General features: G+C 54.5%; 1 protein-coding gene across 2 annotated transcripts in view; it reads right to left on the bottom strand.

Annotated features, from left to right (window-relative positions):
* Window positions 1-808: 808 nt before the first annotated feature.
* CHST11 (carbohydrate sulfotransferase 11) overlaps window positions 809-18,629 on the bottom strand; it is a 190,134-nt gene continuing 172,313 nt past the window's right edge. For both annotated transcript variants that reach the window (XM_056116940.1, XM_056116948.1), the window contains exon 3: window positions 809-1,663. In XM_056116940.1, coding sequence (XP_055972915.1) covers window positions 809-1,663 — 855 coding nt within the window. The remainder of the gene's footprint in view (window positions 1,664-18,629) is intronic.

The raw sequence follows: 18,629 nt of genomic DNA, 5'->3' as shown, positions 1-18,629 counted from the left end.
CCTATTCTAGTGGACTGCGCGTTCTGGTGAAAAAAGCGGGGATGGGGAGTGGGAGGGGGAGAGGTAACATCAGCTCTCTCCTTGGGTTACAAAAAAAAAAAAAACACCTCACATTTCTTGAGTGCAAGGGAGACTTCTGGGTCGATAGGCATTCATTTGGACTCAGTGGAGTGAAACTGCCTCTTCGCGTTTCTGGCAGTTTCCAGAAGGATGGCATCAAGGCAAGTCACAATGGTGCCCTCACAGTGAAGTTCTGAGCGGGGGTTGGGCAGGAGAACATTCCCACCCCAGAAGGGGCTGGAGCAAGCACAGAAGGAAACAACCAGTTTCCTTCCGCAAAGTCACCAGGGTCTTGCTGGCACGGAAATAAATCTGTACAGAGACCGTGTTTAAATAGCTATAAATAATATTAACCCGAACTTAGGGAATGCCCCGTTCAAGGCATTCGCCGGCATACAAGGACCCCTTTGAGACAGTGATGCAGCGTTGATGTCGGCAAACAAGAACACTCATCCCCCACGCCCTGCCCCCTGGAGCTGTCCTTCCCGCCCACGGAATTTAAATAATTCTCACCTATGCTGCTCGCAGCATCTCATCCCCACGCGAAACAATTAATTTACAAAATAACCCAATATCTATAGAATTCTTTTGACAAATAAAAATCTTAAATTAAAAAAAAAAAGAAAAAGAAAAGAAAAACGAAAACAACAACAAAGCACGGAGGACGTGGCTCTCCTGCTGGCCCCACCCGGGTCTCCCCCTCTCTCTCCCCCCCACCCCGCCCCACCCCACCCCAGCCCCACCGCCGTCATTCCAATTTCAGGTAGCTTGGCACTGAGTAATTGAACATTAAAAAATCGAGTTTGTAGACTTCGTAGAGCTGCGTTTGGTGCTCGGCGCTGATGTTCTGGAAGAACTCCGTGGTCATTTCGTCAGTAGTTCTGGTGGACTTGGCGTAGGTGGGGAACTTCAGGTAGCTGCCCACGCCGGCCAGCTGCAGGACGTAGTTGGAGTCTTCCTCCAGCGTCTCGTACTTGCCCACCAGGTCGTAGCGGATGTGGCACGGGTGGCAGAGGGAGTGCACGGTCTGCCAGTGCTCGTTGAAGGGCTCCTCGCGCTGCGTGTGCGGGTCGATGAGATAGGCCACGAACTCCTCGAAGCGCACGTCGTCGCCCTTGCGCAGGGCCTCCTGCGTGGCGTTCTTGCGCTGGCGCCGGATGATCTTGGTGCCGTAGCGCTTGTGGAAGGACGTGTTGTACTTCTGCGTGAACTTGTTGCGGTAGGCGGACACCAGGCGCTCGAAGGGCTCGCGCACGAACAGGAACTTCAGGTAGCTCTTCAAGCGGTGGTTGATCTCGGGGATGCTGTACTGGTTGAGCGTCTTCAGGTTGGCCGACACGTGCGCCTCGTTGGCCGGGATCTCCATGGGGTCGCTGTACTTGCCGCGGCCCGTCAGCACCATCATCAGCCGCTTCCAGTTGGTGCACGCCACCTTGGGCACGTAGCAGTAGATGAGCTCGTGGTCCTCGTCCACCACCAGGTGCTTCAGGTCGCTGGGCGTCAGCACCCGCCGCTTGCGGCTCGCCGCGCTGTTGGCCCGGCACGCGTCCGTCACCTGGTCGCGCCGCATCTGGTGCAGGACCGCCGTGTTGGAGAGCTCCAGCTGCAGCGGGGAGGGGGCGGGAGGGGAGGGGAGGAGAGGGGTGGAACGAGAAGAGAAGGGCGGGAGAGTCAGGCTGGGAGGAAGGGCGGCGGGGGTGGTGGTGCTCCCCACCCAGCAGCGGCCCTTAGGGCGCAGCGGCCTCCCAGGACCTTGGATTGCCCTTCCCCAGTGTGTGTTGCATGTGTGTGTGTTCGACCCAGGACCATGGAATTGTCCTTCCCCAGTGTGTATGACTCTGTGTGTGTGTGTGTGTGTGTGTGTGTGTTCAGCCCCAGGACCTTGGATTGCCCTTCCCCAGTGTGTGCTGCATGTGTGTGTGTTCGACCCAGGACCATGGAATTGTCCTTCCCCAGTGTGTATGACTGTGTGTGTGTGTGTGTGTGTGTGTGTTCAGCCCAGGACCTTGGATTGCCCTTCCCCAGTGCGTGTGTGTGTTTAGCCCAGGACCTTGGGATTGCCCTTCCCCCAGTGTGTGTGTGTGTGTGTGTGTGTGTGTGTGTGTGTTCAACCCAGGACCTTGGAATTGTCCTTCCCCAGTGTGCGTGTGTGTGTGTGTGTGTGTGTGTGTGTGTGTTCAGCCCAGGACCTTGGAATTGTCCTTCCCCAGTGTGCATGTGTGTGTGTGTGTGTGTGTGTGTGTGTGTGTGTGTGTGTAGCCCAGGACCTTGGAATTGTACCTCCCCTGTGTGTGTGTGTGTCTGTGTTCAGCCCAGGACCCTGGAATTGCCCTTCCCGTGTGTGTGTATGTGTTTGTGTGTGTGTTCAGCCCAGGGACCTCATATCCAGGACATGTCTGCTCTATGGCGGGGCCACACCCCCCAGACTTCCAGGCCTGGCCTTTCACTAATTACTTATTTCTCTTTCTTTATGTTTTGTTTTGGGGCATGCCAGCAGTGCTCAGGGGTTACACCTGGCTCTGCACTCAGAGAATCACTCCTGGAGGGCTTAGGGGACCCTATGGGATGCCGGGGATGGAATCTGGGTCTGCAGAGCGCAAGGCAAGAGCCCGACCTGCTGAGTTCTCTTTCCAGCCCTACCTGCTTCCTATTTCTAATGTTAATTGGTGGGTTTGGCAATACCAAGCACCTCCCCCCCCCCATGGTGCCATGACCGGCTGCTGGGCAGTGGAGATGGAGATGCAGCGACTGAGAGGGGGCGGTGGGGGCTGGAGAGACAGTACAAGCCTCCCTCCCTGGCTCGCAAACCACCACCTTCTCGCTGCGTCTTCCCTAATCCACTCCTCTGGGCTCACATGCCCCTGGGGTCTCTCCCATGGGTCAGGCTGAATGGGGTACCCACCCTGCTGAGCTCATTTCAGCAGAGACAGCCCTCTGCAGACTCCAGATGCTGCTGGAAGGGATGGGAGTTGGATTCCAGCGCGTGAATTTGGGAGGAGACTTCTTTCAGCCTACCTCCAGGGGGCGCTGCAGCTGCCGTGCCGAGGGAATGACCCATCTACTGCAGATGTGCAGCTTCCTAATTACAGAACCCAGGTCTGCGGCCAAGACACTCCCTCCAACCCCAGCTTCCTCCCCTTTCTACTCCCTTTCATCTCTCCCAGAGTATCAATTAGGTCAGAGGAAGGCCGATTCTGGGGGACCCGGAATGGCTCTGGCCTCTGGGCCGTGTCCTGCTTCCTTGCCGAGATGTCTATTTTTAATCAGGATATGTTTAAAAAAAAAAAAAAAGGCAACCGTAATTACTGTCGGGCCCAAATTTAGGTTGTGTTTGAAAAAAAAAAAGTCTTTAAAACTTTACAACGGTTCATCTTAAAAGGAAGAGAAGCGCCTCCCTTAAATTAAAACATCCTCAGTTGGTGTTTACGACTTCCCTCGGACACAGAAACCCCCCCACAGGAGGAGCAGCTGGGGTCCCCAGGTGGAGATGAGGAATGCCAGGCAAACCCAGAGGAAAAGCTTAATTTGGAAGCCTCCAGGGAGTGAGGGTTCGAATCCGCCTCTAACAACCACTTGTGGGGGCTGGAGAAAGCACAGTGGGTAGGGCGCTTGACTTGCATGCTGCAGACCTTGGTTCAATGCCACGCACCCCACATAGTCCCCTGAGCACGCCAGGAGTGATCTCTGAGTGCAGAGCCAGGAGAAACCCCCGAGGCATCACTGGGTGGGCTCAAAAACAAAACTGAAAGAAAACAACAACACACAAATAACCACCACTTGCTTGGCTCGAGCCTCAGTTTCTCCATCTGAAAATCCCACCATGGGCCCCATCCCTGCCAGCATCTTGACTGAACTGTCACCAGTGTGTCAATTGTAGGGTTGGAGGGATGGAGAGCCTAGTGATCCTGTTGGCTCTGATCTCTTTTCTTTTCCTCTGGCCCAGAAATACCTGTCTGGACTTATGTGGAAACAAACAAAAACTAGTTAGGGACTGGAGTGACAGCACAGTGGGTAGGGTGTTTGCCTTGCAAGCGGCCGACCTGGGTTTGATTCCCAGCATCCCAAATGGCCCCCCGAGCATCGCCAGGAGTAACTCCTAAGTCCAAAGCCAGGAGGAACCCCTGTGCATCGCCAGGTGTGACCCAAAAAAGAAAAAAAACAAACAAAAAACTAGTTAGGAGGTAGTGACAGAGAAGTCATACCTAGGGGGGAAAAAAGGCGGCTTCCACTGCCTGAATGTTTCCCACACACCAGCTATTCCGAGTCCCCGTGCGCTCGATGTCCTTTGAATAAGAAATTTGCTATTGGGCTGGAGCGTTGTATTGCAGGAAGGGCACTTGCCTTGCGTGCAACCGGGTTCAATTCCACTACTGCGTATGGTCCCCCCGGCCCCGGGGCCTGCCAGGAGTGATTCCTGAGCACGGAGCCAAGAGTAAGTTTTAAGCACTGTCAGGTGTGCCCCCCAAATAAATAAAACAGAAACTTACTTTAAAAAAGAAAAAGAGGGGCCGGAGCCATAGCACAGCGGGCAGGGCGTTTGCCTTGCATGCGGCTAACCCGGGTTCGATTCCCAGCATCCCATATGGTCCCCTGAGCACTGCCAGGAGTAACTCCTGAGTGCAAAGCCAGGAATAACCCCTGTGCAATGCCGGGTGTGACCCCAAAACCAAACAACAACAACAACAACAACAACACCAACAAACAAAACAAAGCAAAAAAAAAGAAAGAAAGAAAAAGAAAGAAAAACTTGCTTAAGACCAGGGGGACAAGCAGCAGGGCTGGATCCAAGGAGCCTGTGCTCAACCGAGCACTGTCTCCCAGGTTTCCGCCCCTGCAGCTCCCTGGGGTCCCAGAGGTGCTGGACACCTGCCTGAGATGAGATGTGACTGCTCTGGGTGCACCTGCCAGGGGCTTCTGCTGCACGCAGCCGGACCTGAAGCCAGGTAGGCCTCGAGCACCAGCCTGCCAGTGAGCCTCCAGGTCCTCAGGGTCCAGTAGGACAGAGGCCAGAGGGCCACAACAGGCTGTGTCCCCCATGTCCTCACGTCCCCGTAGGAATAATATGCTTTAGAGATGGCGTTCTTCGACCTGTCGACAGCCAGGGGCCAGCTGGCAACCCAAAATGGTCTCCTAAGCCCGCCAGGAGTGATGCTTGAGCACAGAGCCAGGAGTTCAGCCCTGAGCATCATTGGTTGGGGCCCTCAAACTAAAACAGAGAGTGGGGGAGGTGGAGAGACTAGGCAAACTGTTCTGAATATCTTCTCTTTTGTAAAGAGGAGTTGGGAGTTACAGGCAGATTGGTCATTCCAGATGCTTCTGAGACTCCAGGCTGAATGGGGACATCTGACTTCCTCTTTCCTTCCAGCCCGAAAGCCAGAAGGAGCTTCCACCTTTTCCCAGCCCTAGGGAAGTTTTTCTTTTTTTTTTTTTTTAAATTTTTTATTAGTGAAACACCATGAAGCACAGTTGTAGACTTACAAATTTTTGTGCTTTGGGAAAACAGAATGGACGATTCTCAAAAAATTAGAAACTGAGCTCCCATTTGACCCAGCAATACCTGGGGAAGTTTTTAAAGCCAAGTCTGAGGAGACTTGCAAATAAGTTCTTGCCGCAGCCTTGTGAACAGGAATGGATTACAATACTGGATTACATCTAGAGGAACTTCTCACCCAATCAGAGCTGCAGCCCGTGAAAGGGAAGCGAAGGCTCTGGGTGGGAAGTGGGGAGAAATCACAGCTATTTGGTGTTTTATTAGGGCTGTTGTTGGTCCCTACGATCACAGACCATCAGCTCTTTCAGTATGGGATTTGGGGGGCTGGGAGGCGGGGGGGAGGTTGGACCATACCTGGCAGTGCTCAGGGTTTACTCCTGGCTCAGTAGGAATCAAACCGGGGTTGGCTGTGTGCAAAGCAAGTGCCTTATCCCTTATAATCTCTCCCCAGCCCTCGACGCTGGATTTTACCCCAACACATCCCGGGAAACTCAGCTGTCTGCTAGGACTGTTTCCTCCCTCCCCTCTGCCTGCCTGACTGTGAGGGACCTATCAGGTCTCATCAGCTACTTTAGGGTTTGGGGCCGGTGGGGGTGGGGGCATTTTCTGAGTGGGTCAGGACTCCCTGACTCCTTCAAAGTCTCTCTCATCAATCATTTGGGGGACCATTTGATTGTGTCCTCTCCTGCCCCCTCCCACACTCACTTGTCATGTTTGTGCACTGCGACGTCCCAGCATCTAGAATATAGGACTAGCACAAAGTAGATGCTCAATAAACTGTGGCCGAACAAGACTGAAATGAGACTACAGCGCCCTCCTGGGGTTCTGCGTGGAGGTTTCTGTCTTCACCACAGAAGCACTGGGACTGCCTCCCTCCCTTCCATTTAGGAATATCTGCAATGTTTAGGGTCATGAACTGGTCTTCTGGTTCAAGCTCAGCCCCCTTCACTCCCCAACTCCCCGAGACACCCCACTCACTCCAGTTTGGGACGAACCTGGTGTGCACCTGGGTGGGTCACCCGCTCCCATCTTTTCAGCCTAAATACTACAGCTGATGATGAGATTGGACGCCAGCTGTGAATCTAGCCATGCCCAGCTGGTTGGGATCACTGAGCTCGTGCTTTCCAGCAGCCAAGGTATAAAGGGGAATAAGATGCGTCAGAGAAGGGCTGGAGCAATAGCACAGTGGGTAGGACGTTTGCCTTGCACACAGCTGACCTGGGTTCGATTCCCAATATCCCATATGGTCCCCTGAGCACCACCAGGAGTAATTCCTGAGTGCTGAATAACACCTGTGCATCGCCGGGTGTGACCCAAAAAGCAAAAAAAAAAAAAAAAAAAAAAAAAAAAGATGTGTCAGAGACGCCACTGCCACCTCTGCTTCTGCTGCAGCAAGTGCATAGGGTCCAGAGGTGAGACGGAGCCACGAATGAGCTCAGACCTCATGAAAACGCTGAGTGATGCCCAACATGTTTTCTGCTCTATTAAACTATCCTAGCAGAAGCCCGACGGCTCGGGGGTCAAGGACGACAGTATAAGGCAGTTTTTAGAAAATAATAGTTTAAAAATAATCTTAAGAAGTATGCATTATCTGTTTCAGGAGAAATAACTTTATTTTTCCTCCCTTATACAAATAGCATCCTGTTTTTGTGTGCTGCGGTGCCAAGGATCGAACCCAGGGCCTTATGCATGTTGGGCAAGAGCTCTGCCATGAAGTCACTTCCCTAGCCCTACCCAGGTGGTTCTGAAAACCTTTAATTCCATAACTCCTTACACCAGGGCCACGATGAACAGAAAACCCACAGAAACAAGCCCCATGCCGCCGGCTGATTATGCAGAGTCATTCTCACAGAATGACCCGGCAAAGCCCGCTGGCCCGATCCCAAAACCTAACCAAACAAAAGACCGGGCATCAGAGCCCTGTTGCCTAGGGGAAGGATGCCTGTGTGTTCTCAGCAGTCCTGCTTTCACAGAAGAGGAAACCGAGGCACAGAGAAAACCTGCAAAGCACATTCTTCTTTCCATGAATGTGTGGACAAACATTAGCGGAAGCCCAGATCCAGGGCAGGTCCCGGGTCCTTAGGGAAATGCAGGAGGGCCGGAGCCACAGGACAGCAGGGAGGATGCTGGCCTTACATGCAACCGGGCCGGGTTCAGCCCCTGGCACCCTACTTGGTCCTCGAGTCTGCCCGGAGTGAGCACAGAGCCCTGAGCACTGCCGGCTGTGGACAGCCCTGAGCCCAGAGGGAGAGAGAAGGGGAGGCAAGATCTGGGGTTCAGACACCCAGTCCTAATCCACGACTTCCGGCAGCTGGGAGAGGAGGAGCGGGGGACTCCCGGGATGGGGTCCTCGACCTGGCAAATGTTTCCCAAGGAAGCCTGAACAGGGGGCGGGCAGCAGGGACTGAGCTGAAGATGTCCCCGTTCCAGTTCCTTCGCCACCAGCACAAGGGCCCATTCCTTGGGGACCCTTAGGCAGAGGAGACTGACATACACTCCATCTGGCCAGCACAGACCCCCGAAGCAGCACCCACTGGCCCACAGCACCCACTTCCTGTTTGGGCAAACCGTCCTGGCTCTTGCAGTGAGATTTCCACCCACTGTCCCTCCCCGACGCTTTTCTATCTTCATGGAGTCACATGTCCCAGGCAGGGAGGGGACGTGGGGTCAGCGGGCTCAGCAGGCTCCCGGGCTCCATGGTCAAGCATGTGACCCTGTCCAGTCCTATCTGCACCTCCAGCTCGCCATCCCAGGCCACAGCCACCCTAAACTCAGCAATTGCCAGTTCTTCCAGAGATGGGTGTGTGTGTGTGTGTGTGTGTGTGTGTGTGTGTGTTGGGGAGGTGGGCTGCAGCTGGGGAGACCCTCCTGGCCGGGGGCTGGCTGCAGCCCAGATGCTGGCATTCCATCACAGACCAGCATCTGCAAGGGCCCGAGACAGCAGAACCAACGCAAACAGACTGCTCCGAAGCGAGGCACCGATGATGGCCAAGTCCCCGGAAACTCAGGTCATGACTTCTGTCTGAGTGTGATGTCACGAGTCCTGACACGCACTGGCATCCCCGCTGGGGGGCGCGGAGGGGATGCGGGGGCATGCAGGCCCAGGCCTGGTTCGAGAAACGGGACCTGAGAGATATTCTGGGCCCTGCCCCTGTGCTCGGCAGGTGTCTCCAGACACGGTCACGGAGGCAAAACTGTCCCCGGGTCCACTGACAAGGAGCGTAGGACGGCAGCTCAGAGACAGATCCCAGAAGGCAGAGACTGGGGTGGGTGGAGTGGGAGGGAGGGGGTTGACATGGAAATCCCGGGGGAGGAAAGCGGACGCCGGTGAGTGGGATTGGTGCGTGGACATTTTCTTTTTTTCTTCTTTTCCTCTTTTTAAACTTCTTATAAGGTTGTTCACAGCAATTGGTTACATTCAATATTCTAACACCAATCCCACCACCATTATTCCGAATTTCCCCAGCACCATCCAAGCCTGCCTGAAAGACCGATCTTAGCTAATGTATTCTATATGACTTGTTATGAATAATCCGCTAAAAGCGAGGCAGAAAGGTTTCCTTAGAGAAAGCGTATGAAGATTGCTGTGCCACTCTTGGTACCTCAGTGGCGCAGAGCGTGAGATATTGCGTAGCTGTGATGGTGCGTGAACATTTTAAGCCTGAAACTCAGCAATCAATGATTTTGTAAATCACGGTTATTTAAATTAATTTCTTTTAAAAAATAAAAAAGAAGGCTGGGGCTGGAGAGATAGCACAGCGGGTAGGGCATTTGCCTTGCACGCGGCTGACCGGGGTTCGATTCCCAGCATCCCATAGGGTTCCCTGAGCACAGCCAGGAGTAATTCCTGAGTGCAGAGCCAGGAGTAACCCCTGTGCATCGCCGGGTGTGACCCAAAAAGCAAAAAAAAAAAAAAAGGCAAATAAGCTGTGTGTGTGTGTGTGTGTGTGTGTGTGTGTGTGTGTGTGTGTGTGGCTGCTCCCCAGAGCAGTGGTCCCCAGAGCTCAGCCACTGTCACTCAGCAGAGCCAGGTGCTGGGTAAGAAAGAAAGAGGGACTCTGCAGAGGAGGACAGAGGGTTTCTGGGGTGTCTGGGCTCCAGCAAGGCCCCCTCCCCACCATCTGCAGCCGCTGGTCTCCTCTGGAGACGGGGCACAGAAATGCACCTTCTAGGTGCAGCCCCTTCCCACCTCCCCAAAAACCCCTCCCTATATCCTCACAAGCTCTTGGGCAAGAGGTACTGCGGACACTGGTAATCACACCCATTTTACAGATGAGAAAACAGAGGCACCGACTATGTGAGGAACGACCAAGTGCAGCAGCCACCCAGATCTGGGATCCAGGTCATCTTCCAGACACTTTTCTCTGCTGCATCTCACACGTCAAGCAAAGGGCGACACTGTTCCTGAGAAGGTGCACGAGGGACCGGGTAGCCTACCACCTCAGAGCCCTCAGGGGTGTCCCTGCAGATGACCAGCTGAAAAGCCGGTATCTGTGAGGCCGGTGTGGGCTCTTGGGAGGTCGTGAATCAACGTCCTTGCTGAATAGCGCCACAGAGCTCTGGGCACCCCCAGATCCAGGCGGGCCCGGGGCGGGGACTGGCTTTGGCTCAGCCCTGCAGCCGGCCCAGCAACAGCTCTCAAGGGCAACCATTGACGGTTCATTCCCTCCGAGCACAAGGCCGCGCTTTCAGACCGGATCCAACAGCATGTGTGAGAGGGACCCTCGCGGGGCGGTGCTCAGGGGGGACGGGCCGGCACACACCAGCTCATTCATTCCAGCTATCCTGGGCCCATTCATTCACCCTGAGAAATCTCCCTGGGTGGGGGCAGCGCGATGCCAGGCTTCCTGTGGGGGGCTCGGGGCAGGGGGGTGGGGCTGGTGCCTGTGGAGCCCCTCCTGGGAGCTGGAGCTACAGCGTTGCCTCGCCTGGTACCCCCCACCCCCAACCCCCTCCCCCAACCCTCCGACTTCTGCATGCTGGGTTCCATGTCTATAAAGCTGGGACAGTAACAGGACCTGCCTGGGGGACCGGGGTGGGGGATGGGCAGAGACTGTAGGAAACGTTTCCCTTGGCAGTGGGACCCCAGCGGGAGGAGCCAGGCAGAGTCATGGTTAAGCCGGGGGTCGCCTTTGCATTTCTGCAGCTCCCAGAGGGGACATGTCCGGGCCGGGACGTCTCCCGTGGCGCTGCCTCTAGGGCTCATGGCCCAAGTCTGCCTGGCCTGGGCAGGAACATGAGGCCTTATGGGTCAGCTCCTGGCCCGAGAAACTGAGCACTGGGTGAGAGAGATCCGGCTCTCACCCCCATTACAGGCGAGGCCCTGGGATGTTTCTCCAAAGAACCCGCGGCCAATGGCTGGGGTGGTGGTGACCCAGATTTGGAACCCAGGCAGCCCTTTACTCCTGGACACACGAGGCATCTGGCCTAGTGAGGCTTGGGAGGCTGTGCCAGGTCAAAGTGAACGAGCAGCCGCTGCCACCACCCTACCGCCAACCTCACCATTGTTATCATGTTCCAGCCTCATCACCATCACTGTCATTTTCATCATTGTCACTGTCTCCATCCTCACCATTGTCATCCTCACCATCCTCATCCTCATCCTCACCATGATCCCCACCACCATCATTCTCTTCATCATCATCACCATCATTGTCACTATTATCATCATCACACTCTCCAGCATCATCCACCATCATCACCAATATAACCATCATCATCACTACCATCATCACCATCATTCTCATCATCATCATCATCATCATCTGTCCACCCCGTCATTATTACCAACATCATCACTGTCACTATTATCATCACCATCAACACCATCCTCACCGCCATCACTTTCATTGTCTCCAGCCTCACCACCGCCATCATCCTTACCACCACCATCCTTGATGGCACTATGATATCAACACCATCATCATCCTCACCATCACCGTCATTGTCCCCAGCCTCCCACCACCACCATCATCACTGTCACTATTATCATTCCTTGTCTCCATCCTCACCATCCTCCTCCTCCTTACCATCACTGACACTATCATAACCTCCCTCTTCCTCCTGTTTATCACCACCATCACCCACCACCATCGCCCTCAGGACTGAGATCTGCAGGGCACCTTTTCTATTCTGAAGCCCTTGGCCCCCTCTGACCTCACCCCTGCACCGAGAAGAAGCAAAGATGGGGAAATACCCCATTCCCACACCCCCAGCTGTCAGTGAGCAAAACTGCTGCCAGGTCCAAGTTCCCAGCCAGTAGACAAGTCCCTGCCTGCAGTTTCACAGTTGCCAGCCAGAGGTTCACCCCATCTCCTGACGCCAGTGCCTTCATCATCACTTTGGTGCTGGGGCAGGAAGAAGCAGGAGATTCCTTTTCTCAAAAGGTGACAGTCACGTCAGCCAAGCCTCTGGGGTCGGCTGTGTCAGGTCAAAGTGAACGAGCAGCCACGTCCAGCAGAGGTCACTGCCACCACCCTACCACCACCCACCACCATCATCCTCACCATTGTTATCATGTTCCATCCTCGTCAGCATCATCGCCATCATCATCATTCTTGTCATCATCACTATCTCCATCCTCACCATCCTCATCCTCACCATGATCCTGCATGCTCCCCGGGTTGGGACACCCCGCTACCACCCCCAATGCCATCTCTCCCTTTGTCCTTTGCTCTGCTTTGTCCAAAGTCCTGGAAGGAACTCCAAGGCGTGCAGCATGGCATTTGAAGTGATGGAGCTGCACAGCCGGATCCTTGGAGGGGGCAGGCAGGGTCTCTGGCACAGCCCACGAGCACCTTGGTGCACCCGGCAGGTGGGGGTGGGGGGGCGACTCTCAAGCAGCAGCCCTTTCTGCTCGGTGCCCCCCCCCCAACAACACAGCTTCCAGGCTCCCTCCTTGAACACTCCCCCTCTCCCCGGCACAGGGCACAGGATGGGTCTGCTCAGGGCTAGGGGGGCCAAGAGATGCAGCCAGTGAGGCTGCTTTGGGGCCAGGACTTGTGGGCAGCCTCAGGGGGCACAGACCCTGACACGGAGGAGCCCCATTAGCCAAACTGCGACCACACCCTCCCCTGTCCCTGCCACCCCCTTCAGCTTCTAGAAGGCCCTGAGGATGAAAACGGTGGAAAATCCCTCTTGGGGTAACCAGTCCCGAGGGCAGAGTGAGAAGCCGTCCCCAGGGCATGTCCCCAGGGAGGGTGCGACTGCCACCTGCCACTGACTCCCACTGTTAGAAAGCCTTGGAGAGGAACAGTGCGGGTCAACACCCCAAAACATGGGGCTCTGAACCCAATACAGGCGGCGACTGTGGGCAGTGCGAGCCCATGGTCACATCCAGAGTGCACAGTCAGGCAAACGGCCGCGTCCAGCGCTGTCGACTCGGGTTCAGCTTGGACAGTCCCGGGTCTGTGCGCCCATGGTCTCCCTGGGCTCCTGGCCGAAAGGCGGGTCATGTCCTAAAGGGCATCACCTAAAGGCGTTTGGCCGTGTCCTCGAAGACCGTCTGGAGTCGCGAGGTAGGGCCTGGGGTGCAGTGACCACAGCCTGGACACTGTTTGCAGAGGCTGAGTGCCCGGCCCAGCAACCAAGCTTGAGGACAAGGCCAGGTTTGTTCTCTGCAGCTCTAGGGAGAAACTCCAGAAATGCATTCTCCCCGCGGGCTCCTGGCCCGGCCCCTGGGTGGGAGACAAGGAACTGGGGGTGCCATCTACACAGACTATACATGTCCCCAAAACACCGGCTTCCTGGTCCCGGTCCAAGAAGGCAGGTAACAGAGGCCAGGCCAGGCTTTGAGAGGACCAGGCTGGGAGGCTCTGACATAGATGTGGGGTGCAGGGGGTTAGTGGGGGGGGATGGTGCAGCCCAGGAGACAAGGTGTGGGGGCTGGGGAGGAGCGGGGGAGGCTCTGGGACTTACTGGCAGGACCAGAGGGGCCTGAGCCCATCTGAGCAGAAGGGCTGGTTGGCAGAGATGTGCCCAGAGACACAAAACACGGCAACGGGGGTTGTTTTTTGTGGATTTCTCATGGTTCATGGATTATGGGATTTCAGGGATATGTCTGTATTCAGGGGTTTTCAGGCGATATGTCTATATTCAGCATCATCTCACCAACACAAAGCCCCCCACTCCCTCCCACCCCACCCCCATCCCCTGCTAGGCTCAGGGAAAGCCTTTCTCTAATTCTTTTTGCTGATCTAGTGATTTATAATCCATGTATTCAATATACGAGTGAAATCGCACGAAACTTTTCACTTTCCATAACCACCTCCAGCCCAAGCCATTTTTGCTTCCTCCTCCTGGATGGCGATAGCACAGCGGTAGGGCGTTTGCCTTGCACGCAGCCAACATGGCCGACCCGAGTTCGATTCCTCCGCCCCTCTCGGAGAGCCCGGCAAGCTACCGAGAGTATTCGATATGCCAGACACAGTAACAACAAAGTCTCCAATGGAGACGTTACTGGGCCCGCTCGAGCAAATCGACGATCAACGGGAGGGCCTTTACCTTTACCTTTACCTCCTGGATGGCAGAAGAGGACCTGGTGGGGTCTCATCACTGAGTCTCATCTAACCTAGCGCCCCTCTACTGACGGGCGCTAGGTGGATTCCGTGCTTGGATGCTGTGGACAAAGTTGCCATAAAAGCAGGGCTGCAAATATTCTTTAGGATCTGTGTTTTCATACCCTTTGGGTAACTGCCCAGCAATGCTATCCTGGGGATTTCCACTGTCAGTTTTCTTAAGGAGTCTCCATGCCGGAGCCAGAGCGATAGGACAGCAGCTAAAGAACTTGCCTTGCAAGCGAACAACTTAGGTTTGATCCCTGACAACCACTATGGTTCCCCCAAGGCCTGCTAAGAGCGATCCTTGAGCACAGAGCCAGGTGTAAGCCCTGAGCATCACTGGGTGTGCACCCCCACCTTACCACCCAAAGAAGGGAGCGTCCACACTGTTTTCCATAGAGGCTGCACCAATTAAGGTTGCCACCACCTGGGACCCAGTCTCTCTCTCTCTCTCTCTTCCTAGCCAACAATTGTTTCCGATCTTGTGGACACAGATCATTCTCACATGAGTGAGGATGTCGACTCGGGCTCAGCCTGGACAGTCCCAGGTCTGTGCGCCCACGGTCTCCCTGGGCTCCTGGCCAAAAGGCAGGTCATGTCCTAAAGGGCATCACCTAAAGGCGTTCGGCCGTGCCCTCTAAGACCGTGTGGAGTCACGAGGCAGGGCCTGGGATTTCAATCTCCATGACCTAGTGAGGGTTAGTGGCTGGGTCTCTGGAGCCAGACAACTTGAATTCTCCCTCAGGACCACTGCCTGTGTGACCTGGGACCTCCACCTAATCTTCCTGGGCATTAATTTCCTCACCTGTAGAGAGGAAGTAGAGTTACTGCATTCCCAGTGATGTGTTTTTAAGGAACAAGGACAGAAGACTTACAAACTTCACGTAATGGTTGCACCGCATCTTTTTTGAAAATAAAAAAAAAGGACATAAATCTGTAATGGTTGTGCAGTGAAATGGGTTAAGATATGAGGCAAAGGGGTTAGAGGCAGAGTATATATGGGGGGTTCAGAAGCTTCGTTGCATGCAGCCAGCCGTAGTTTGAACCTTGGCACCGTCTACGATCCCTGAGCACCGCCAGGAGTGATCTCTGAGCACCATGGGGCACGGACCTGAAACCCCTCCCACCCACATCAAATCAAAGAGGCGAGGCAGCCATGAGTGATTGTGAGAAAAGCAACATCATTGCGCATGGAACATTCATTTCGCCAGAGCAGGAGAGGAGTTCTGGGACCAACTCCAGCCCTCACTGAATCTCTTAGCGGGATGTGGTCCTCAGGAGGAGCTATGCTTCTTCATGCCTCGGTTTCCTTAGGCACATGGGAATGCACAGAACCTCATGGAACCATGTAAAGAGCATCCCAGGACCTCGTCCAAAGGGAGTGACAGGTATGTAAGTGGCAGCTCTGGACAGACGTCTCCATCCTAACAAACGCACATGCTTGACAATTCACCCAACGAACTCACGACACAGGAAACCCCTTTTCCTACCTACAGCTAGTGTCGACCATCTCACCTCTCCCGTTAGGAAAATGTTTTGTGTTTTTTTGTTTTGTTTTGTTTTCAGTTTTTTTTTTCTTTTTTGCACTACCAGGGAGCAAAGTCAGGATCATGCCCATACCAGGGGTGCTCCTGAGCTCTGGCCCGACACCTAATTCCTGGAGGCAGAGAGAGTGCCCCTTGCAGAGAAATCTCTTTTTTTGTCCACAACAGCTTCTCATTTCTCCTTGTCGGAGCGAGAAGCGGCAAAGTTCTAAAACACACAACTGAGCAATGGGCGCGATTCATCGAAATGTCCCCCTTTTGCGCTTTCCTTTCAAAGTTGTTTTCTTGTTTTTAAAAGTCCCCGAGCATCCTCTGCTTCAAAGAGCCTGGTGGCCAGCCTGCCTGGCTCCGCGCTGTGCTTTTCAATTTGCCCTTGAAGAAGCTGCTTGCAAATGAACGACATTGCGCTTGGCGGAAGGAGCAGAACTCGGAGCAACCCCCCCTCCCCCACTTGGATTCAATTATAACCCCGCGGAGGCTGTCCTCGGGTGCCTTATGGAGATTAATTGGGAAACCAACTTTCAGAGCATTCCAAAAAAACCAAAACTGCAGTTCTGTCACAGAGGACAGAAAGGCGGGGTGAGTTTCGAAGGCTGTCTGCTCCTCTCCTCCCCGACTTCCCCAGGCGAGAGGTATCGGGATGTTTCAACAAATGCCAAATGTCAATAGAAAGTTGCAGTGGAAATGTCCTTTTATGTGTTTTGACACGGAGCAGATTGAAAGAGTATCTTGGTGGGGTGAGAAAATAACCAGGATGTCCTACCAAAAGCAGCTCGTCCAGAAAGAAGAGGGAACATCAAATCCATCTGGGACCTCGGGCTCCGTGTTATAAGAACCACCTTTTATGTTGTTTTTTTTTTTCTTTTTCTCTCTGGTTTTGGGTCACATCCCAGCACTGCATGGGGGATCACTCCCAGCGGTCCTTGGGGGACTGACTGGGCCGTGCAGGGGAAGGAACCTGGTTTTCCCACCTACACGCAAAGCCTGTGCTTGGCCCACTGACTTATCAGTTGAGCCTCAAAGAACAGCTGTTATTATCACTTTGGGTTTGGGGCCCAAACTCATCTGTGCTCAGGGCTCAACCCTGGTGGTTCTCAGGGGACCCTACGCAGTACCAGGGATGGAGCCTGAGTCCGCTGTGTGCAAGGCAAATGCCTTACCCATTGTGCTATCTCTCCAGTCCCAGAGAACCATTTTGATTTTTAAACTTTATTTTATTATTTGATCTTTGGACCACGCTCAGCAGTGCTCAGGGCTTACTCCTGTCTCTGAGCTGGGCTTGCGGGACCCTGGGGGGTGTCAGGGCTACAACCTAGGTCAGCCACGTGCAAGGCAAGAAGAGCCTTACCCATGGCCCTACCTCTCGGCCTCCAAAGAACCATCTTTCATCAGCACGTGTGGGCACCTCAGGGACCATGTTCCGAGAAACAGCTGTTCTTGGTACAAATGTGATTTCACTGACCATGACGCAGTGGTTCCAGGGAAGATGTGAGAAGAGAACAGCCACCACCCCTTCCGCCCCCATATTGTGCCTGGACACTAAAGTGAACCAAGCCACACTCTACACTGCATGGGTCCATTCACAGGACGGGCTGCTGACCACTGACCGCTCTGAACCCTGACACACCACTCCATTCAACCCACGCGCATCAGTATACAAGTGCCACGTCCTAGGAGATGGAAAGAGAGTTTGAAGTGGTTCAGAGGAGGGAGCTATGACTCTCGCCTGTCCACACAGCCCAGGGAGGGGTGGTGGAGAGATCCCCTCTGTGACCTCTGATCAAGAGCGGGGGTGGAGGAGGCGGCGGGGCTGGAGATCTGGTCTCTTCCTCTGAGAGTTAGAGGCCACAGCACCACACAGGCAAAAGGAGAGAAACGGCAGGGTCAGAGCGATAGCACAGCAGGGAGGGCTCTCGCCTTGCATGCAGCAGACCCGGGTTTGATGGAAACAGTGTTGGTCCAGAGAGGACATTCTGGAGGCTGAAGCTGGCTTCACATGCAGGAGCTCAGGGCTCCACCCCCAGCACCACATGGTCTTCTGAGCACTGCTGGTAGTGACCCCTCAGCACTGAGCCCGGAGGAGCTCTGAATATCTGCGGGGTGTGGCTCCTCTTTCCCCAGACAGGAAGATCATCATTTCAACAGAGGGAGGGGCCATGCTGTGTACCACTGTCCAGCCCCATAAGAGCGGGCTGGGGGTGGGGAGCGGAAACCTAATCCAGAAACCTAACCCTAACTCACGCTCATGTCAAAGGGGTGACTCCCAGGATCAAGATCGGTTTGCGGGAAGAGCCCAGTGATGGGGGTGGGGATGGAGGGCTAAGACAGAACACAGGGAAGATGCAGAGGGGGTTGAGGGTCACTGCCGGGACCGAGTGTCACCTCTTCCTTCCTGCCTGAGACCGAGCCCCCGCCCCTTTACCAAAGCAATAGCTGGGCTAGGGAGCTGCCACACCGCCGGGGGGACATACAAGGTGGTTCCCATGCTGCTCCACCTAGACGGCACCGGGCACCACACACACGCTCAGCTGTCCCCACGGCCACTGACTCTAGGCAGGGGAGCAGAACGCAGCGCTAAGAAACAGGCACCTCGGTCCCAGCCATGGTCTGGCCAGGCCGTCTCCCCCAAGGGCAGGGCTGGGAAGCCCCGGGGTCTCCACAGGGACCACGTGTGACATGAAGAGCTGAGGTGTCCAGGCGGGATGTGTGTGTTTGTGTGTGTGTGACTGTATGTATATGTGTGTGAGTGTATGCATGTGTGTATTGTGTGTGAGTGTATGTGTGTGTGTGGGTGTATGTGTGTGTGAGTGAATGTATGTGTGTGGGTATATGTGTGTGTGCGTGTGAGTGTATGTGTGTATATGAGTGTGTATATGTGTGTGTGAAAGTATGTGTGTGTATGTGTGTGTTTTCCATGTTCCTAAGTGTGCTGTATCTGGATGCTTGCATCTGGACTGCACCAGTCTCTGTGTGTGT

This window comes from Sorex fumeus, unplaced genomic scaffold (genome assembly GCF_029834395.1).
Source record: "Sorex fumeus unplaced genomic scaffold, SorFum_2.1 ptg000003l, whole genome shotgun sequence".
Taxonomy (NCBI): domain Eukaryota; kingdom Metazoa; phylum Chordata; class Mammalia; order Eulipotyphla; family Soricidae; genus Sorex; species Sorex fumeus.
Note: the sequence above shows the minus strand (reverse complement) of the source record. Positions and strands in the feature narration are given on the sequence as shown.